At 32.0% G+C, this 23,639-nt stretch overlaps 1 protein-coding gene and 2 pseudogenes across 24 annotated transcripts in view; 2 read left to right on the top strand and 1 right to left on the bottom strand.

Moving 5' to 3' along the window:
* Positions 1-23,639, bottom strand: part of LOC111303325 (uncharacterized) — a 98,516-nt gene that overhangs the window by 3,719 nt on the left and 71,158 nt on the right. For 11 of the 23 annotated variants that reach the window (XM_089742235.1, XM_089742236.1, XM_089742224.1 and 8 more), the window contains one exon: positions 22,295-23,047. The exons of 1 other annotated variant lie outside the window; for it this stretch is intronic. In XM_089742235.1, coding sequence (XP_089598361.1) covers positions 23,009-23,047 — 39 coding nt within the window. In that variant the 3' untranslated portion in view covers positions 22,295-23,008. Of the gene's footprint in view, positions 1-22,294; positions 23,048-23,639 lie in introns of those variants that run through there. 11 more of the 23 variants (XM_089742230.1, XM_089742234.1, XR_016326752.1 and 8 more) reach the window with 10 other exon arrangements.
* Positions 5,596-8,418, top strand: LOC149515463 (protein PHOX1 pseudogene; annotated as a pseudogene). The gene is made up of 2 exons (XR_016326897.1): positions 5,596-7,833; positions 7,982-8,418. The product of XR_016326897.1 is annotated as a protein PHOX1 pseudogene (transcript).
* Positions 14,472-21,858, top strand: LOC149515462 (cuscuta receptor 1-like; annotated as a pseudogene).

Here is a 23,639-nt window from a genome sequence, read left to right as displayed (position 1 = left end):
TCAACTCTGGCTTTAAAGTTCCAGAAGACTTGAGCCACCTCTGACTTGTACTTTAAAAAGAAGATCCAACACATACGGGTGAAATCATCAATGAATGCAACATAATAAAAACTACCTTTCAGAAAAGACGTTTTTTGTAGGCATGCAATATCAGTATGAATTAATTGTAACTTCTTTGATGCTCTCCATGTTACCTTGGAAAATGGTTTCCTACTTTGCTTTCCAAACTGACATGCTTTGCAGTTTGGAATATGATCATCAAGTTCTGGAAAATCATTTACCATATTCTTGGATTTCATCTGCAGTAGCCCCTGATGATGATAGTGCCCGAGCCTCTTGTGCCATACTTCAGTGATATTTTCTTTGATTGGGAAAGCAGTTTGCTCTTCCTCCAATAGATTTAGAGCAAAGCTTTTCCCTTTCATTTTTACTTTGAAAATATCTTGGCCAACTGCATCTTTAATCAAGCAACTTTTATCTTCGAACACAACTTTATAACCCTTTTCAATTAGTTGTCCAACACTTAACAAGTTTTGATCAATTTCAGGGACATATAATACATCAAAAATGAACTTTGTACCTGAACAAGTTGAAATTGCAACTGTTCCTTTTTCCTTCATAGTTATGTACTTGCCATTACCAACTCGAACTTTCGATGAGTTTGTGTTGCTTAGTTCCCTGAATAGATCCTTGTCATGTGTCATGTGGTTAGTACAACCACTATCTATAAGCCAACTCTCACTTGATTCGATGCCGGAGAAACATGTAGCTACGAACAGGTGATCCTCCTCCTCTTGATCAGCAACCTTTGCATCTTCACCATGTTACAGATTTTTGTTTTTACAGATAATAGCTTCATGCCCCATCTGATTACATTTAGTGCATTTAGCATTAGGTCTTCTCCAGCATCTAAATGGAAGATGACCCTTCTTTTCACAATGTTGGCAAGGTGAATAAGATTTCTTCTGATTTTCATTCTTTCCTTTTGCATTGGCTGATGCAGTACTTGCCCCATTTTCTTCAAAATCTTTTTTCTTCTTTCTTTTGCTTTTGGCCACATTTTGATGCTTGACTGCCAAAGCTCATTCAATTGTTGTATCTTCCCTCATCAGTCTTCTTTGTTTTTGTGCTTGCAAAGCATTAAGCAATTCTGTTAAGGAAATTTTTGACAGATCCTTTGTATTCTCCAAGGCAGTGATGGTTGCTTCATATCTTTCAGGTACTGTAACAAGAATTTTTTCTACAATTCTTGAGTCAGTAAATTCAGATCCAAGAAGCCTTACTTTGTTTGCGATACTCAGAAGCTTATCGGAGTAATCTTTAATCGTCTCGGAGTTCTTCATTCTTTGAAGTTCAAATTTTCTAATCAAGTTAAGGACTTGTATCCCTTTAATTCTTTCATCTCCTTCATATTCATTCTTGAGATAATCCCATATCTCTTTTGCTGACTTCAAAGACATGATACGAGTGAAGATGATGAATGAGACTGCAGCAAACAAGCAGGCATTTGCCTTTGATTTCTTTGTCTTCTTTTCTTTCTGTGCTTTAATTTGTGCCATGGTGGGATTGTTTGGAAGTGCAGGAATTTCATAGTCTTCTTCCACTGCTTCCCAAAGATCTAAAGCTTCCAAGTATGTCTCCATACGTACTGCCCAAATCTGGTAGTTGTCTCCGTCGAACACCGCCGGAGCAATTGCAGAGAAACTGGCTTCAGCTTCCATGATGCGTCAATTTCACACACAGATCCCTTAAAAAGAAGGCTCTGATACCAAATGTTGTTATTTTTGAAGTAAAGAACACTTTACTCACTACTGCATATCTTAACATCAGAAACATTACAATTTAAAGCCTAATTAATAACTACCCACTAAAATCATAATCCTAAGATTAAGCCATGACCATCAGCATGAACAACAAAAAATAACTAACACCAGAAAAACAGGAACAACATGAAACATTCAATGAATCCACATTAGCAGTCCTAAACACATCTTCTAACACATCAAATTGCTGGTAGCCTTTCTGATAACCACTATCCTGATATAAAGGAAACATCAGAGTTCTCAACCACAAAATCCTATGCATAGACAAAACAACAAAATGAACTTTACTGGTGATATGTGCCAAGAACAGAAAATCAATGGCATAAGATGCAAAAATGGTCGTGGTTGTTATTTATCTTTACCAGTTTAAAAAAAGGTACTACTTAGTGTCCATACTGACTTGCAACGTAAATTCAATTACATTCTTCAAATATGGTGTGAAATAGTTAAAAATCACATCAGAGAAAAAAAAAAGTAGGTTGTTAATTAAAAAAAAAAAAGACAAAACAGTATGAGATAGAGACTAAAAGCAAAAAGAACTGCAAAATAAAAAACAATGTAATAAAACTAAAATGTAACAAACAAAACATACCTGCAGAAAAGATCGGTGGACTTCAATTAGCTGAACAAGTGCTGCACAAACCTAATCATTTGGCAAAAAAATTGATCTAAATATGCTCAAGTTAGAAGAAACAAGATAGCATTCCACTTTTCTGCAGAAGGATCATAAGCAAGGACAAACAAACCCTGAAGTTATTTATTCATGGATGCACATAAAGCCTGCAAGAAATTAATGAAAAATATCAGGTACTGCCCATAAGTATCAGAATTTTAATGTTTTGGTTTACCACTATCCTAATATAAAGGAAACATGAGAGTTTCAACTACAAAATCCAATCAAAACAACAAAAATAAGTTTAGTGCTATGCGCCAAAAACAGAAAATAAATGGCATACTATGCAAAAATGGTCCTGGCGGTTATTTATATTTACTAGATTAAAAAAGGTATGAACAGCCAAATAGTATCAAAGCAGAGGCTAATAGGCTTGAAGAGAAACAATTGATGGAGCTTTTTTCATCCATACCTGAACAATTTATTTGATGAATTAAGAAAGTGTCCAACAAGAAATACTGAAAGTTTTTCCACCAACAATGCTTCTTTATGTAGGGAAATCTAGTTCTACGAGGCCATTGAATCAAGTGCTTGATCCCAACAGATGAGATGGAGAATGAATATTACATCTCACCCTAGACATTTGATGTCATACTAACTTCATGTGACAAATGATGAATGTTTTCTAATAGTTTCAGGACGAAACTACAGCCACATGCTTTTATTGATTTAATTCACTCCTCCCAAATTATATGGTTTAAACTATATAAAACTATTAGAAAGGCACGGTTTTACATTGAATAAACTAAAAGAAAGCTTCTCAACAATAATACGATGACTTCCATTCAACAACGATTGAAATTAGAAGATTACTCATTGCATACCTCTGACAATGCATCCATAGCACCTTCCACGTGATTTAGGTCATTGCTATCCAAGTAATTTACAAGAGCTTGCAACTGCTCAGGCCATCCCAAAATTTCCCTAGCTGAACAACCACAGTTACAATAGTCCCAACTATTGACCTAATGTGTTTATCTACTGCTCCTAAACAGAGTAACAATTCTGACCTTATATAGAGTTGGTGTGCAGGAACCATTGGCTTATATGCAGTTCTAAGATTATTTTTCAGCAGCAGACCAGCAGTTTGTTGACTTTCTACTGATTTACCATGCATAAATTTCCAAAAATGAAAAATATTTCATTAGCACATAAAGCAAACGGGTGTACATAATATATCCAAGGCATCAATTTTTTGCCTCAGACACCACCATAAGGGCAAAACTACATCATACTGGATATGTTTAGATCCAATCATACCTGAACAATGTATTTGCTGAATCGTGAAAGCGTCCAACAAGAAATCCTCCGTGTGATCTAAAACTGGACTTGGAAATGCCACAATATGCAGACATAAATATGATTTTTTTTCTTTTTTCAAATTCTAAGGCAAGCATGTCAAAGAAGAATAAAGGAAAAGCAATGCAATAGCAAAAATGATAAATTTATGAGCATGAATTGATTTAAGGAAAATTGATGATTGTCATACATGCACCATTTATTCTTCATCTTGTAATCTGCCTCAAAACTGTGTACCAGTTAAAAATCAAGAAGAATTACCTCGGACAAATGAGAATAAAGACCATTAACGCAACCTTCACCAATTGCACCAAGAGCCAAAACAGCAGCAGCTTTATCTTTCCAGCTTCGTCACCACTAGCAAATAACTTGGCAAGTCGTAATTCACAACTACCAATACCCAAAATGCAGTTAATCCAAGAAATATACAATCTTTGCAAATTCTACTATAGAATTATTAATCCTATAGTCACCAAATTCAAATATTCTCTAGAGAAACACAATCAATTAAAAAGAAATTGCAGAAAAAAAACGTCCAACTCAATCAACACCCATAATCTTATCCCTTAAAAGATAACGAAAATCCAAGGAGAAAAGAAAATTCTACTAAATTAGTTACTGAGAAAACAAACTTTGGCATGAAATAACGAAATTCTACTAAATTAGTTACTGAGAAAATTCTACCCATAATACTACTTTGTCATGAAATTTTTGTTACTCCATATTCGTTGCTTTTTTGCATGAAATTTTTGTTACTCCCTAAGCATATAGATAAGGCAGAAGCCTCACATTATGGTCCACGTACGGTAATTAATTGTCCATGGAAAAACCAAATCCTTAATTGTTACTATTTTTCGATTTTTCTTGTTCTTTTATCCTATGATAATTAACTGAAAAACTTGGCACAACAAAATTTACTGTTGGCATGGTAAATTTATCATATTGTCAGGTAAAAAGCCCAAGATCTGAAGTAGGTATCAATCTCAGGCCGCTTAAGGACAATGGATCTCTAGTGCTTGCCTCATTCTATTACAATACTTGGTTGAATCAAATTCCAAAACCATAAAATCCCCTTTTCTTACTGTGAAGTGCCGTAGCTCTTTCCTGTCTTAGGTCCAAAACCACAAAATCTTGAGAAATGGGTTAAAAGTGAAATCAAATTCAATTGTTTAATTTGTGTTAAATCTTAAGTTTAATGAACACTTTTTTTTTTATCATGTTTTGGACTTAAGTCCCAAAATCTCATTCTCTAATTTCTAATCTGTATATAATATATGTTTGATTGTCCTAAATAAATAACCATATTATATATTATACTAAACTTATAAATTTAAATGCAATAATAATGGATTGATTTTTTTGACCAATAATGTATTATTGCTTAATTCAAATTGGAAATAATGGATTAATTTTTTAATCTTTGGTTAAATTATCTTATGATCTTATTTTACTATTCCCTCTGTCTTATTTTTTTATTTATCTTTTTTTTAATATCACAAAATTATAATTTTTTAACATCTAATTTTTTTTATATTTTAAATTTTTTTTAGTTTTTAACATTAAAAGTTATAAAGTTTTAATTTTATAAAAATATTTTAGTTTTAATATTAAATATATTAATATCAATTTTTTTAATCTCCATGAAAATCAATTCCATCCAAACAAATTGATACGGAATAAGTATATTTTTTTTAATCTTTTTGTAACATATGCAAACGTGATTTTGTAACGCCAAGGATCAAGGAAAACAATGCGGCTGAAGCAATTACGTTCGAAGTTTGTCCACTTTTTCAAGTAAAAAATTTTGGAGAGGACCTTGGGGGAAGTGACTTGTAACGGTAGCTAAACGTCAGATTTTACTGGAATCTTTATTACAACTTTCTGACAATATGACATGTCTATCTTAAGACATACGGCAAAATTACTAACCAACCAAACCCAAAAAAAAAAAAAAAAAACAAACAAATAAAAGAAAAAAAAGGGAAAGACTTCGATCTGATCCGAGTTCTCAAGAACGGCTGTCAAGAGGGCAGTATTTTTTTTCTTCTTTTTCCGTTTGATTTGTTTGTGGTGGTAGAATTTTGGGTTTTTTTTTTTTTTGTAGTTAGAGTTTGTTGGATTTGCAATGGGGAAGCATGGCGGAAAGAATAAGAAGCAAACAGGACAAGCAGGTGATAGTAATGTGAGGCAAATCAAAGTTGGAGACATTAGTTCAAAAGCTTATGACGAGGAGACAGCAGTTTTAACTGCTATGTCTCAAACTTTGAAGAAAGAAGGGAACAACCTGTTTCAGAAAAGGGACCATGAAGGAGCAACGTTGAAATATGACAAGGCCCTCAAATTGCTTCCAATGAATCACATAGATGTATGCCATCTGAGGAGCAATATGACTTCATGTTATATGCAGATGGGATTGAGTGAGTACCCCAGGGCGATCCGCGAGTGTAATTTGGCACTAGAGGCAACACCGAAGTATAGTAAAGTACTTCTAAGGAGAGCAAGGCGTTATGTGGCTTTGAATAGGTTCGATTTAGCTTTCAGAGATGCTAATAATGTTCTGAACATGGAGCCAAATAATGTCATGGCATTAGAGATTTCAGAAAGGGTAAGAAGCGCACTTGAGATAAAGGGTTATGGGTGAATGGCATTGTGATTGAATTGCCTCCAGAACATTGAACGTCCAAGTGCTTCACAAATTTCAAAAGTTGTCAAAGAGAACCAAGAAGATCAATAAAGGTGAGGATAAATGAAAAGAAGGCTGAGGATAAACTGGTTGTAGAGGAGAAAATCAGCAGTAAAATGGAAGAAGAACCAAAGAAGACTGTGATGTTGAATTTCGGTGAAGGTATAAGATGGGCTCATTTGCCATTTAATGGCAGCATTCTGCAACTAAGGGAAGTCATTCATGATCGATTCCCTAGCTCAAGAGCTGTTCTTACCAAAATACAGAGGTGAAGAAGGTGATTTAGTCACAATCACCAGTAATGAAGAATTGAGATTGGCTGAAATATCAGCAGTATCAGGGGGTTCTGTGATGCTGTATGTTGTAGAAGTCAATTCTGAGCAAGATCCATTCTTTGAGACATTTAAGCGTCAGGAAGTTCACAATCTTGAATAAAACAAGGTAAGGCAGCTGAAAATGGGGATGCCAGAAATGTTATGAAAGCAGGAAAAGGTTCATGTTGCATTGATGACTGGATAATTGAGTTTGCCCAACTATTCAAGAACTATGTTGTCTTTGATTCAGACTTGAATCGTCATGAACTTGGTATGAAGGAATATTCTGAGGCCATGGAGGACACAGTTAAAGTGAAGAGGCCCAGGACATTTTTGACAGGGCAGCTGAGAAATTCCAAGGGATGACTGCATTAGCATTGTTCAACTGGGCAAGTAAGAGGCTGTACTTCACAGAAGATGATTCAAGAGAATCCATACTTGAGCAGATCAAAACTACCTATGATTGGGCACAGTTAGAATATACCAAAGCTGGTAAGAGATATGACGAAGCACTGAGAATCAAACCCGATTTCTACGAAGCTCTTCTAGCTCTAAGCCAATTAGCTCTAAGCCAACAGCAGTTTGAGCAGGCAAAGTTTTCTTGGTATTATGCAATTGGCAACAATGTTGATCTGGAAGCTTGGCCTTCTGAGAAGGTTCTGCACTTTTATATCAATGCTGAGGAAACTGTGGACAGGGGCATGCAGATGTGGGAGGAGTTACAAGGGCAACGTCTACGTGAGCTTTCCAAATCAAAGAAGGAACAAAACCAGTTGCAGAAAAATGGGATTGGATGGTTTATTCAAAGATGGATCAGCAAATAAGGCTGCAGAGCAGGCAGCCAACATCAGTGCTCAGATAAACCTTTTATTGGGTACCATACTTTTCGAACGTTCAATCATGGAATTCAAACTAGGGCTACCTGTCTGGCAAGAATGTTTGGAAGTGGCTGTTGAGAAGTTTGAACGTGCTGGAGCTTCTCCCACTGATATAGCTGTTATGGTAAAGAACCACTGTTCAACAAAAATAAGTTTTAGTTAGGTAAGCTGATTGATTCTTTATAATAAATAGCAATTGACTATGTGATAAAATCTGTTGCAATCCATATGATACAATTCGCCTCTGAAAAATATGCAATTTGTTTTAGACGATCATTGCCAGGAATAACATCGGATCGTCCGTTCTGCAGGTTTTGCTTCAGCCTTAAACTTTCAGATTCAAAGGAGAGACTGTTGTGTGATTCCTTTTTTCAAGAAAAAGGTTCAATTTTATCCTAAGATGTTTAGGGATGGCTTGAAGCAGCAGCAGGGATTTCTTTTTTTTGGTTGGTTTCTGCTTTGCCTTCATCAGCTTCCTCCTCAAACATGCAGAATATACAAGCTGAATTCATTATTTAGTTGGAAATAATTTATAGATTGCTATGGCTTAGCTGATTGATTTGTTATTTCTAGCTGCAAATTTCTCATTCTGATTTCTAGCTTAGAAGAAATAGATTTTTGCACTGGATTGAGGAACAGAGAGACTCTTGTTGTACTATATGTGATTGAGGATTGAGGATTTATTTTCAGCTTTTGCTTCCATTTCATCAAACATTCAAACATGTAGTTCTGTTTGCATCCTTGTGATTGAGACCATGCTCTGAAACAAGTTACCCAGATTGCGTGTAACTCCGAGTCAAACCCCTTCCCCTCCGGTTCTTACCATCTGTTTTGAATCTCCAGATGAAATTTTGGAATTAACATAAAATTTCTGCGTACAAAATTTATTTGTTTTTGAAACAAGAAAAGAGTCAATGTCAAATTCAGCAGCCAAACATATTTACAATCACCTTACAATACCTTACAAGTGTCGCTTGAAAGTTGCAAAGGAATATAAAAAATGATTCTTATTGCAAGAACTGGTCAAAGCCCACAGGAATCCGCCATTGTATATTAGGTCTCCCTTGGGCTTCCCTTAACAACTAAGCTTCAATTTTACCTGTCTTTTTTTTAAAAAAACCACAATAGACACAATTATTTTGAATAATTAAAAATTTGACAGCAAAATATTATTATATCCCAATTAAAATTTGTGTATTGGTAATCAAATCAGGACTTTCTCTTTATAACTGAATTCTAGTAACTACTCACTTTATAATTAAATCTTCAATATTTTTGTCTTACTCTTTTTCTTTTAATAGAAATGATCATTCACTCATTTCTTCTATATGAACATTTAATCTATCAATTCAAAGTAAATATATTTTAAAATTTTTTGGTACATATGGCTGTAAATACTGTTAACTTGAATTAATACTCCTATTACGCAAACTTAATTTCTCGCAAATATTGAAATTTGTAAAATTAAAACATTTTTTTTTCTTTATTTTGATGGCTCCCAATTCCCAAAATGGGTCCAGAAAACTGAAAACCTTCAAATCGTGAAAGCGAAAACGCTGGCTAATCCACATCCCATGTGAAAGCTGTGAGGGCGTAGCAACAGCCTGCATGTGGGACCATTCATATCTGCTTTGCAAAGAAAATTTTCCAAGTGATCATAGCAGTTTTTTGCCAGTTGAGAGGAGGTCCATATTACCTATCAGATTCTCACCCAAAGCCAAAAGGAAGGATCAAACTTCCCTGTGATGTAAGCGCCATACCACCAAATATTGTTTCTCTTCCATGGAATCATCATCATCATCAGATATCTTAGAGATCATCTGACTCAGAAAGTGGTGTTTGTTTTACAACTTTCAGATCAGCTGAGCTGATGCTGATGCACTAAAATTTGCAACTGTAGTTTACTAATTTCGCACTTTCAGGTGGGCTCTCCAATGTCAGCGAAAATTTTTGAAGTACTTTCATTCTATTTTTGAGGGTCATGACAATAATTGACAAGCCCCATGTGCATGAACCAGCCACGTGGGATTATTGATGACAATGATGATAATCGATTCGACCTGTTTGTTCCTTTTTTCTTTCATCATAGGATAAGGATGGATTGGAGTTCTGAAAGGTTTTAAAATTTTCTCTGCCAGTTCTTGTTTCGTAGTTCTTACAAAACAATGATGTGTATGACTATGAGTTGGCAAGTGGAGTTAATGAATTCAACGATATTGTTTGTCTCTTTTTGGAGAAACTTTGTTTTTATGTTTCAATCTTCTTATCCAATGTGTGAATTATTAGATAAAGTGAAGTCGGTCAGTTCAGATAGTGTTGAAACCAGGAAAACAATTCTTTAAAAGAAGCTTTCTTGATGATTTGTAGATTTTCTTCAAAGGGCCTACTGCTAAGGAAAATATTTATTTTTATTCTTCTCAAAAATGGCATCAAGAGGCTGATGCCATGGCTGGTTATTATTTCAAATGGATAAAGTTGCCACTCTTTCTATTGTGCTTCGACTAGAAGAAAAAGAGAACGACACGTTGGGGCTCTTTGTCTAATTCTGTTTTCCATTTTTCACTGAATTTTGGTTTTGTTAGATCTGCCTAATCTCAAACGTGATAGGCGGCCAAGGTGATTGCGTACGTATATTGGTCTGCAAACAATTTGTGTGAGCAAGAGCAACTCACAATTTGCATGGTTACCCTGGTACATTAAATATATGTTTTCATGTGTTCTTTAAGAAATCTTTAGCTTGCAGTTACACACTAATAATAGAATACTTTAAGATTCTTAAACCATAGATCTGATTTCTTGGGTTTTGATTAAAATTAGACTAAAATATGTCTCCTTACAATTGGGATCTCATTGAAGCCCAATAACAGTGAACTGAATTTGTACTTGATCAGTACTTGATCAGTGGGGGGTTAATGACTGATTTCACCACAAGCATGCTAAAGAAACTACAGTACATGCAGTTCAGCTTGGTCTTTTTCTCGTAGATTAGCATGTTTATGTGGGATTTTTTAATAAATAAATTATATGTAATTTTAAAATCCATCTAGAATTACATTGATGAATGATTGTCAACTTGATATATTAGAGCATGTTATTGTTAATAAATGATTTTGCAAATTGTCTGTATCGTGATTATATATGCAGCTGCTAATACAAGCTGGATGTTAATGTAAATGCTTTTAAATACAATGCACCTATGCCTCATCTTTTTCTGATTGTTTATTTGTGTACATGAAGTATACAAATATATTTATCTATTATTTATTTATATGCATTAAATCATTAGGTTCCAAACACAAAATGTCATAATAGAATTATGCACAGTAGCATATATTAAGTGATTTATAATTAAAAATATTTTCATTTTGATTCAAAAACAGGAAGGAAATGACTAATATATCTTCATCAATTGGCTTAAAATAAATCATTTGTTTATTAGATACTCTTTTTTTATTTTTTATTTATTCTATAAAAGTATTGAAGTAATAGCTCTTTCAATTTGGATTGTTATGTAAGTTCATATAGTTTTTTTTGAGTATTTGAGATTATTAAGATTTGAAGTTTATTACTCTACCAAACAAATTCATAGAAGTAATTGTTCGTTATCATCATTAAATCCCAACCTCTTGTGATTAGTTGCTGATATCCTAAATTCTCTGTAACTCTTGCAAAAATCTAAAACTCCAAATACCATACCAGTTCCTTTAAGTCGTCCATCTCCTAGTGCAAAAGGCAAATGCTATAAAACTCCTAATCCTAATTGTTTCTCAACTTTTAAATAGGCTTTTCAGCGTGAATCCATGCAAAACAAGCAAGATGTAGCCTTTAATTTTTGCTACTGTTTTTTTTTTTTTTGTCTTGTGCATTTGCCAGCATGGTGTGGCCCTTTGTTTAAATGAACACACAGAAACTTATATTCCTTTGTATTTGTGGACAGGAATTTAAAGAATGTAGATGCCGTGGGCTACAATATTTAGTTAAATTGAATAAAAGAGGTTGGTATTCGTTGCAACTTTGAAGGCACTGGCAGGCATATGTTAAAGAATTCGACTAAGCCATGTCGACCACATTGCAATGGAAGATGAAAATAGTTTTATTGTTTTATAGCCGCTAGTTAACGTCTACACCTCAAAACATTACTGTCAAGCAGCATACAGTGTGAAAACACCTTACAATATTGAACATATGGGTACCATCCTTTCTATCAGTTTAATCTTCATTTTCAGACCATAGCTGAGATGAGCATGTCTGCTGATGGAACTATGATAGTCAGTTCATGAACTGGTTTCATTTAGCACAAAAAGATGCACACATTGAAATAGGCAAAGAAGTTCTAAGAAAGCTACAGCACACAATCTATAGATTTTTTTTTTTTTTTCATTACAATGCATGATGGTTGCCGATATGAAGTATTTTACAACTCATGAAGATCCTACGAAACCAGAAAGCTTAAGGCATATATATAGTTCTTGAAAATTTAGATTAGATGAACTCAAAAAGAATATAAACTATAGCATGCGTGTTGATCATAGAGAAACTGTCCAACACTACTTGAATACGCTAATATTGGACCTAAAAAGCAATTGTTACCAGACATAAGGCTTGTCCCTATTATTGGAGAAAACATTTGTCTGACCATATATCACCTTTCCAGAAAAAACTAAGAAAGACATAAGTTCAAGTCAAGTGGGTTTCATGTCCTGAAACAGTGCTGCCCATATCGTATGACCATGTATCACCTTTCCAGACAAAACTAAGAAAGACATATGTCAAGTCAAGTGGGTTTCATGTCCCGAAACAGTGGTGCCCATATTGTATGATCACCGCAGTCCACACCTGCCTTTCTTTGTTGTAGTCACCATGAACCTTTGGGCTCGGAGGTCTTACATAATTAACAGGTCCAGGTAATTTTGGGCTCCTATTTGTGAACATTATAACCTCTCTTGTGCCGTTGCAATATCAATAGGACCTGATGTTGTAGGCCTCCTATAATTGAACACCAACTTCTCCTGCATTTTATCTTGGGGCTGGGATAATTTTATTCTCATTTAACAGTAAATTTTGGACAAATCCCTTACCTAAAGCTATGAACATGCCTACAACTATGGGCATAGGTCAGACCTTGATCATTCCCTTGAGCCCAACTTCCTTTGAGTTTGGTGGCAGCTCATTACAATTATAAAATTTATAATTTTTTATTCAGGAGCTTAAAAAATTTTCTTTTTTTTTTGGATAAATCATTATAAATTTTTTAAAATTTTACTAAATCTATAAATTTTACAAAAAATTTAAAAATATTATACAACTTTATTGACAAGACGAAATCTAAATCGTTGGAAGAAGTATAAACATATACTATTTATTGATAAAAAAAACTCAACTAATTTATATTCTTTTAAAATAAAAAATTATGCCTTTAATTAAACATAGCCGAGAAAAATAGCAAATTATTAGTATACCTATTTCTCTTAGTAATTAAGTTTTAAAAAATGCATATTTATCAAATATTTAACAAAAAAATAAACAGATATTATCATAATAAAATCAATAATTAAATAAAAAATAAATTATACATTCTTATTCCCTTACACGACTGATAGTTTTTTAGTTTGGAAATAATTTGTGTCAGTTAACACTACGTCAAAGTCTATTGATAGACTATAAACCGTTCCTCAAATAGAATCAAGAAACACGGCAAACAACATAATAAAGAAAACTTTTTGTTTCATTTGACTACTTCCATACCAAATTTATATCTTCCGGGGAAGAGAGAGGAGGAATCCACCATCCTATCATGAGGTTGGCGTGTAGACTGATGCCATTGTTCTATTTCATGGTTGGTGCCAAAGTCAAGGTCTCCTAAATAATATAATAAAACTTAAACAGAAGTCTAGACATCAACTAGTCATGACAATTAATATACGTTTTATCCCCCTCCCCAACTTGACGTGGGTAGAAAAGCTACAAAGGGCCATAATGTCTTCCTTTAGTTGTGGAAATATTTAATATTGACATGGAATTTGACAATAAACCTAGCAAGGTTGGCAAACCAAAATAAAACTAAAAAAAAAAAAAAAAACTAAATAGAGGCCTTAGTATGGGGATAGAAAATTAAAAAGATAAAAAATTGGAATAAAAAAATGAAAAGATAAAAAGATAAAAAATATATATATTATTTTCATCGATGTGCTTCATTAGAAAAATAAAAAAGAAAGAAAATGTAATTTTTCATCCATTGTTTGGTAGAGTTACAAAATGGAAGAAAAAATGATTTTATCATTATAACTTTTTGTAAAAAAATCTAAATATGATGGATAATTTTATAAATATGTAACACATACTCACATCTCTCCTATTTTCTTTTGTCCTCATTTGGAGTGATTTATTTTTATTAATCAGTATGAAAAATAATAATCTTTCTTTTTTTTTAATTTTTCTTTTTTACCAAACATACCTAAAATTTATTTTTTCCACTTTTTTCACCTTTTTTTTATTCATCCTTTCACTTTTTTTCTATGGAATACATCCTAAAATTGTTTTGGCAAAAAAAAAAAAATGAAGCTGTTAAAAGGGATACTAAAGTATTCTAAAAGATTAAAATAAAAAAGCAAAACAAAAGCTTTAATTAGGATTTACAATGAAAAAAAAAAAAGAGAAAGTACTAATTTTTGTTAGCAGCGTTACTATAATACATTAATCATGTTATAATTTAGATGGAGTGTTTATTATTGTTAGAGTCTCTACTTAATTTTCCACAAAGAAAATTTATAAGAACCTTCATGGAAAGTATTTTCTTATGCTATGAAATTTGACGAGTACGTCAAGATTGAGTGTGCCATTTTCAATGAATTTTTAGAAAACAAGGTTGTATCTTTTCAAGTGACTTTTTAGTATATAAACCCCAAGGATGTAGTGATACCAAATGCATAGCAACAGAGTTAATATTAAGTTATTTGAGAGTGCATTAATTAATTGAGATGGAGTGGAAATGGTTATGGGTGGTTTTGGTAGCATTCCTATTAAGAAGGTGCTATGAATGTGAAAGGTGCTAGGAGCAAGAAAAAATTGCTCTCTTGCAACTCAAACCTTTCTTTACTCACATTAAAGATGTAAAGAATTATTGGGTGGATGAGGGAAAACAGATTTCAGATTGTTGTCAATGGAAAAGGGTTGAATGCAACTCCTCCACTGGACGAGTAATCCGACTCTTCCTTAATCTTACAACCACGGAAGTCTATGATGATTTAGTTTATTATTATTATTATAATGATGTAGAGTATGATTGGAGTAAGAGAAATTATTGGTATCTCAACGCCTCTTTGTTTTTTCCTTTTAAGGAATTGAAGAGTCTTTGTTTGGGTGGCAATTCTATTGCTGGTTGTGTTGAAAATCAAGGTTCATTCATGTTCAATAGATATTTTGCATTTGGAAATTCATTTTTATTGATTACCAGCTTTGTTCATCTTACCTAAATATTTTTTATTGCATTTTTTGAAAAGTCACTAAATGCTACATTTTTCCTTGTAAGTTTTGAAAGGCTATCATCGAAATTGGATAAACTAGAAATCCTTGACTTAAATTTTAATCAATTCAATGATAGCATTTTAGCATCCTCAAGCAGACTTTCATCACTTAAGTCTTTAAATCTAGCAAAAAACCAAGTGAATGACTTTGTTCCAACCCAAGGTATTTAAGTACACAATTTGTTGGGAAATGTATAATTTACATGTTTATGAACATATATATATTTCAGTGGAAAAATGTCTTCAAAAGAGTTTTCAAGATTTTAAGATTAATTATGAAATTAAAAAGTAATGAAATTAATTATGTAAATTAATGTTTTATAGATAATGAAACGAAACTAAGCTTGATCAATCTGGAAGTGCTTAATTTAAGTGGGAATCTCTTCAACTTTTGCATATTATCATCCTTTGGTACGCTTTCAAATCTAAAGTGTTTGTCTTTAGGAGGCTACAACTTTGACGTATCAATAGATCTTAAAGGTTAAATTACCCCTTCTCTTTCCCTTATCTCTCTCTGAAGTTATCAAATGACATCTTATTATTATATAATACCTAAATATATGCTTTAAAGTCCAAATGCGAGAATATTATGTTTTATTTTAATTATATTATATTTTTATTTGTGATTCTTCTCAGGATTAGATGCTTTGAGTAAATTACAGAATCTGTTTATATATTGCTATGGCATTAGAAGTACTGCTAAAACAAAATTGTGTCTTCATCAATTTGTTCATGCATGTTTGAACTAATTACACCTCTAAACAAATTAAGAAATTAAAATTCAAACTAACAGAAACATTTACCCTCTCTTCAATTTAAGTAGTATTTTATTTTAGTGATTAATTAGTAATGTTAATGAATTATATATATATTAATATTAAACAGCTCTTATATATGTACACTTTTTCCAGACAATATTGTACTTCTCTAACTTTGATTGTTAATGAAATTTTGGCTGTATAAAAAAAAAATCATGATTTTATTTGATTTTTTTATTGAAACAAATTTAAATTGATTGCAACTCAATATTGTGCCTTTCTCTCTTTTGAATCAAAAGACTACATTTGCTTCTATAGGAAAGTATGTCGGTTTAAATTTGTGGGATTAAAGATATATAATATGTGTATTTACAAATCATATAAAAAAATTTAACTGTATTACTAACTTATTTACATTCCATCTTGTAATGATTGTCTCATTTGTAGCTTGTAGCCTTTCACCGCAATCGCTAGACTTGTTCCCATCATTGAAGACTCTTTATTTGGATGGTTTTAGTTTTTATGGAACATTGGCTACCTGTAAGTTATAATTATTATATGCAATGCTTTGCTCTTATAATTACTATTATTACCTACATTTATTTAACCAATTAGGGAAAGGTACTAGTCAAAAATTTATTTTACTCTTTATGTATCTCCTATTTGAATTAAATACTTCTTACCACCATGTCACCCAATCTCAGATTAGAACTTTTTTTTTTTTTTTTTTTTTTAGATAATTTTGAACTTAATTTTAATAGTGTGTGGCAAATTTCTTGTTTTTATTATTTTATATAAGCCAAATAAAATTTTTATCATTATTTTAACATTATTTCTTCAATTTTTTCACAATATTGATAACCTATATATTTAAATTCTAAAAAGTAAAAATACAAAAAATTTGTAAGATGTGAATTGTTGGTGTTAAAGGATATGAAAACAATTTTGAGACAATCCAAAAAAAAATGTGGAGATTTAATTAGATAAAAAAGAAAAAGGAGTATGTTTTTTAATTTGTTTTTATTATGTTGATTAATATGTTTTTATCTATTAATTTTTTATTTAAAGGTTAGGTAAATATATTAATCAATTATAACATTTTTATTCTTTTCTTTATCACTTCTAAATATTTAAAACTCTTTTTACTCAAATTGTCAATTTTTTTATTTTATTTCATTTTTAATTCTATTTACTACCTTTATTTTTAATAATTATTTAATTTTGTTAGAATTATTTTTGTTGATAATAGAACATATTATTTGAAAAATATAAAAAATTATAAAATTTTATGCAAAATATTTTAAAAAAGAAAATAACAAAAACATCAAGCCTTATGTTAACCAAATTCTTGCATTAGATTGAAATGGGATAACTTTAATGTTATGGCATTGATATATATATATATATATATATATATTATCTATAGTCTTATTTAAATTTTTTTTTTCAGATTTCAGTAAAAAAATTAAAATTTTTGTATTAAATTTTTATTCCCTTCTCCACCCTCTCCTTAATTTTATCAAATCATTTTGTTTCCCCTATTTATGTTTATAAATTCTTCCCATTTTTCTCACATATCACATTATTGAGTACTTTTTGAAAATTTTTTTAACATAATTTCTCTTATTATTCCACTATATAGATAGAAAATTTTTCATATACTAAATAGTTAACTTTTGCCCTAAAATTCTTCTTCATTGTGATTTTTATCATTTGTTAAATGATTTTTTCAAATATGCTTGGCTAATGGTAAATTTAATCAATATAGTCTTTTTATGTAAATAAATTTAATTAGTATATAAAAATTATAAAAATAAAATAATATTACATATGTTAAATTTAATATTGAACCTTTTACTAAAATTTTTGTCTCTGTCCATTAAAATGAGTCAATAAAAGTGATTGTATTTATATTTGAGTATACTTTTTTGCATGATAACCCTAAACTTAAGTAGTACCAAAGATTTAAATCATCAACTTATAGGATTAACCCTCACAAAGAGGACATGAATCATTGGCCAAATCTCATAGCTCATATGCATATACTATACTTTAGACTTATTTTGGAGTACTATTTTATTGATTGTCATTTGCAACTATTTCTATCATAACATACTTCTTAATTTTTATAATTTCTAACTTTCATTGATTATAATGGCAAATTTTGACGAGTTTGGAAAAGTTGATATTGGAAGGTTTATTTTTTCCTTTCAATTTTATTTAAGATATTGGAATGCTAACTTCTCTTAAAAATTTGTTTGTATATTTTTGTGAGTTCAATGACAACCTCAATTTACATGGTAAAATAAATCTTTCAATTTTTCAATTACTTATTAAGTAGTAGTATCATTTTCTCGATTGTCATTTGTAATTATATTTTTCAATTCCAAACATAATTCGTAACTTTGATTGAATAGAATGAAAAAATTTGACAAGTTTGAAAGAGTTGAAGTTAGAAGGTTTATCTCTCCCTTCTAATTTTATTCAAGATATTGGAATGTTGACTTCTCTTAAAAATTTGAGAGTGATATTTTATGACGTTAACGACAGTCTCAACTTACATGGTAAATTAGATATTTTAAATATATAGTTATACATCTAATTTATTTCTTTATTTTTTTGGATATCTTTTACCTTTAGCTATTCAAATAAGTATTACATATACTTAAAATTACAAGAATTTTATAATGAATGTATCACTCATATGTAAATTGGTAATTAATAAAAAAAAAGCAAAATAGTTTAGCGTGTGTGTGTGTGTGTATATATATATATATATAAACCAAGAATAAAAGGATAATTGTTGATTAAGTAATCAATCATTTTGTTTCTTGTCATTAACAATATTTATCTGAATTCATTTAAGCTTGTCGATATATTTTTTACTTCTTTTTTTTTCTAAATTAAAAAAGTATCTTGATTTTCTTCCAAAATAAACATCTTGATTAATTGACTTAATAGTTGTTAAAGTTGTAATTTATGATAGGGTGTGAGTATATTGTTAATTGCATATATATTATGACATTCCCCCCCCCCCCTTTTTTTTACTTAAAAAATATTTTCATATGTTTTCGTAAATATATATATTTGAAATAGGTCCACTTCATTTGAAGAATTTGGAATCCTTGGTCATAGAGGACACTTCCCTGGAAAACAATTTTCTTCAAAAAATTGGAGCGATGCCTTCTCTCAAGAATCTACGATTAGCGGGATGCCGACTCAATGGCACCTTACAATCCCAAGGTTGAGATTGATATATACCTTACCTTTGTTTTAAGTTCTCCTTAGTCCCTCCGTCCTATACTCATGTTGTCCCTTTTGCATTTGAAAAATTCTCCCATTCAAAATGTTACTCTTCATATATTATTTTTATATAATATTACCTTTCATCATGATTACTTAAAAAGTAAAAAAACTTCCGATATACCAAGCAAATACCAAATTTTCCTAAATTTTTTTTAATGTATTACCTCTTTTCCTTTTGATCTCTTTAAATTTCGTGAAAAGTCAATTAGTGACAATATGCAAGGGATGGAAAGACTTTTTCTTTTTTTTTTTTTTGTTCCAGTGCATGACACCTTCTTCATTTATTTAATATAATGCTAATTTTGCAGGTTTTTGTGAATTGACAAATCTCCAAAACTTGGATATTGGCTACAACAATTTAAGGGGTAACTTGCCGGAGTGCTTCTCCAATCTCACATTGCTTGAAAGTTTATATCTTCCTTTCAATCAATTTTCTGGAAGTATATCTGCCCTCAAGAGTTTTACATCCCTTGAAAATTTATATCTCTCATACAATCAATTTTCTGGAAATATATCTGTCCTTGAAAGTCTAACATCCCTTGAAAGTTTAGATCTCTCATTCAATCAATTTTCTAGAGATATATTTGCCCTTAGGAGTCTAAAATCCCTTCTAACGTTGGATCTTTCCAACAATTGCTTTGAAATCCTAAGCTCATTAGGACCCTTGTTCAACCTTACAAAACTCCTGCTCTTCTATGCAGACAACAGTACCATATATTCTGAAACTGAGATGCATTCTTTGGCCCAGCATTCCAACTGAATTGGATCATCATATCTTGTTGTGGAGATGCTGGATCATTTCCTCAATTTCTCTATCATCAACATGACTTGCGCTATGTTGATCTATCTAACATCAATTTGATAGGGGAATTTCCAAATTGGTTGTTGGAGAACAACACAAAATTAAATGCATTAGTTCTCGCCAACAACTCTCTCCTGGGACCATTTCAGTTATCTTTCCTTTCACATACGAATTTAGTAAGTTTGGATATCTCCAAAAATTCCTTCTATGGCAACATTCCAAATGAAATTGGAGCAAAACTACCATCATTATGGTTCCTGAACATGTCTAAAAATATTTTTGGCGGTAGCATTCCAGTTTCAATCGGAGATATGAAATCTCTACGAACCTTGGACTTGTCTAACAACAAATTGAGTGGAGTATTACCGGAGCACTTGGCAATAGGCTGCTCCTCATTAAGCGTTCTTATTGTCAAACAACATACTGCATGGCCAGCCATTCTCTTCAAATTTTAACTTGACAGACTTGAGGGACTTGCAATTGGATGGGAATCTCTTCTCTGGATGGATCCCAGATTGTTTGTCTAATTGCTTCTCGTTGACAACATTGGATCTTAGCAATAACCAACTTTTTGGTGATATACCAAGGTGGATGGGGAATATGAGTTTGGAAGAAATTGTCATGGCAAAAAATCATCTTGAAGGTCCAATCCCCGACGAGTTTTGCCAGCTCAATCTTAAACTTCTGGATCTTTCAGTGAACAATATCTCTGGGAATCTACCGTCTTGCTTCAGCCAATTACATTTCAGTCAAATCCATTTATCAAGAAACAAGCTACACGGGCCACTCATAAATGCATTTCGTAACAGCCCTACCTTGATGACATTAGATCTCAGCCATAACCACTTGACTGGAAACATTCCAAATTGGATCGGCAGTCTCTCTCAGTTGAGATTTCTTCTCCTAAATAACAACCACTTTGAAGGTGGGATTCCGGTTCAGTTATGCAACTTGAGCCACCTAAGCTTGATTGATCTTTCTAATAACCATCTTTCTGGTACAATTCCTCCTTGCCTGAAGATTACAACACTAAATTATTTATCCCAATATCTTGTCCGTTATATCCTTGTTACTAATTCAAATAGTTCGAGTTCTTTCTCCATCGAAGAGCAAATAGAGTTCACTACAAAAAACATATCTCACTCTTATAAGGGAAAAGTCCTCACTTACCTGTCTGGAATTGATCTCTCTTGCAACAAGTTGATTGGAGAGATTCCCCACACAGTCAAAAACATCCAAAGAGTCAATATTTTGAATTTGTCTTTCAACAGTTTGACAGGACCAATCCCTCCAGCGATTTCTGAACTCAAGCAAATTGAGTCTCGATCTTTCTCACAACAACTTGAGCGGAAAAATCCCTCCTGAACTTGTGGGGTTAAATTTCTTGTCTTTTTTCAGTGTGGCATACAACAATTTTTCTGGAAGAACTCCTGAAAGGACTGCGCAATTTGCAACATTTGATGAAAGTAGCTACCTGGGAAATCCTTTTCTTTGCGGCGCACCATTGTCAAACTGCTCAACAGGACCATCATCATCAACGTCAGGGGCTTCAACTGACAATGGTTCAATTGACATGAATGTCTTTTATGTAAGTTTTGTTGTCTTACTTTATGGTGCTACTGAGTATAGCCTGTGTGCTGTACATTAATCCCTATTGGAGAAGAGCATGGTTCTATCATATAGAAGCTGGCATCACTTCCTGCTACTATTTTGTGGTAGACAATATTCTCCCTAAACAATTCCATTGTGGAAATATGAAGCCAAGACATGTTCAGTTGTTCACCTTTCCTCTTTGTTAATGACTCTTTACATAATCTATTGGTTTGTCATAAAGGATTCTATGGTAACTGAAAAGCAAACAGGTTTAGGTGATATATCCAAGACATAAATTTTGTGGATTAGTCACCACCATAAGGGCAAAACTACATCAAACAGGATATGTTTTGATCGAGAAACATTACATCCCAACACCAAATAACAACCTGACTGATGACTGCAACCCAGTTGACCCGATCAAACCCAACAACCAAAATTGTCCACCAAAATACCCGTTTAGCCCAAGAAGACTATCCAATCAATCTAGAATCAAGAGCATATCCAACCAATGGAAATTCAGTTTAAAACATTATTTTCTCCATAAAAATGTAAACAAGCATATGATATATATATATATATATATATATATATATATATATATATATTAGTAAATGAATTAAGTTTGTAGATTCTGCAGCATGAAACAATATGATGTTTGATTAGTTAACATCTTTAGGGCAAGATGAAGTGATGAATTTATAATGAAACATACGAAGTGGATGCCGAGAAACATAAATAGAAACAATAAAACAGATACAATTTCTAATGATCAAAATTTTATATCCCCCATAGATAAGTTACTGGAATAATAGGCGATCAAAATAGGAAGAATTTCATCCCCAAACACATTTGATAGAACATCATGAGCTGCTCCACCGCATTTTCATAAGTTCCATATGTTGAATGAGTCATCATCCTGTACCAAAATAATTATTTAGGATAAAGTCTCACTAGAAAACACTTCTTTCTAAAACTAACAGAATAGAACTTAAACCATGTTATTTCACTCTGATTGACTGGCAAAGAAAAAAAATACTTGCATCATCTTCTGCATAATCAGAACCAGGAAATCGCGACATATGGAATCAAGGTTTTAGATCTTGAAGAGGAAATATAATGAGAGAATCTATTAGAAACCACATACAGCAAAATAAAATGCTAACATGAGACAAATTTCACAGAAGTAGGAGCACAATGTCAAAAAAAAATTACAATAACCTGATGCATGTCTAGAAGAGACTTATCTTCCTACAAAAATGAATTGACATCAAAAAAATTATCAATTATAATCGCCAATTCAGATAACCTCAAAGCAGAAGTTGAAAAGACATAACCTCAGCATCAACAAGTGACTTATTGGTCATCAGCATAAACCATGTTTGACAACAAAATCTACAAAAAAAAAAAAAAAAGTAACAGATGAAATTAAGAACATAGATGTTATAAATGGCTCTAAAGAAAAAAGAAAAATAGAAACTAACAAGATAGAACTCAGCTAAGTATTAGCATACTGAACTAGACATGGTAGATATTCTCTCAAATTCTCACATAGTAACTGTGCATCAGAATATGCAGACATGCCAATCAAGCTCAACATTGATTCTTAAACATTAGATTGGGGGAGGCGGGGGGGACTAGTAAAGTTAAATGCATGGCCTTCATTCCTTTCTGTGCCTAGATTCAAGAAAATGAATCTACATTTTTAACAGAAAGGACTAAGAATATGATGGGTATATAATTAAAATTCTTGATAACTACGTTTCAATAGCACATAGAGGCAGAGGGGCAAGCACACCTCCAACACTTCTGACATATTTAACAAACATTTTATGTGATCGAGCAAAGGTGACTAAGAAAAAAAAAAAGGTTAAATTCAAAAGATATTGCATTCTACCAAAAACTATTAGTTTGAAGCATGTCAATCTGCATAAGCTATAAAAAATATGGTTTTAAAAGACATCTGAATCTACATATAAGACATTCA

The sequence above is a fragment of the Durio zibethinus genome, chromosome 13, assembly GCF_047325235.1.
Source record: "Durio zibethinus cultivar Kanyao isolate XHJ-2024 chromosome 13, ASM4732523v1, whole genome shotgun sequence".
Lineage (NCBI taxonomy): Eukaryota > Viridiplantae > Streptophyta > Magnoliopsida > Malvales > Malvaceae > Durio > Durio zibethinus.
The sequence above is the reverse complement of the archived record's forward strand: the minus strand, read 5'-3'. Positions and strand labels throughout refer to the sequence as shown.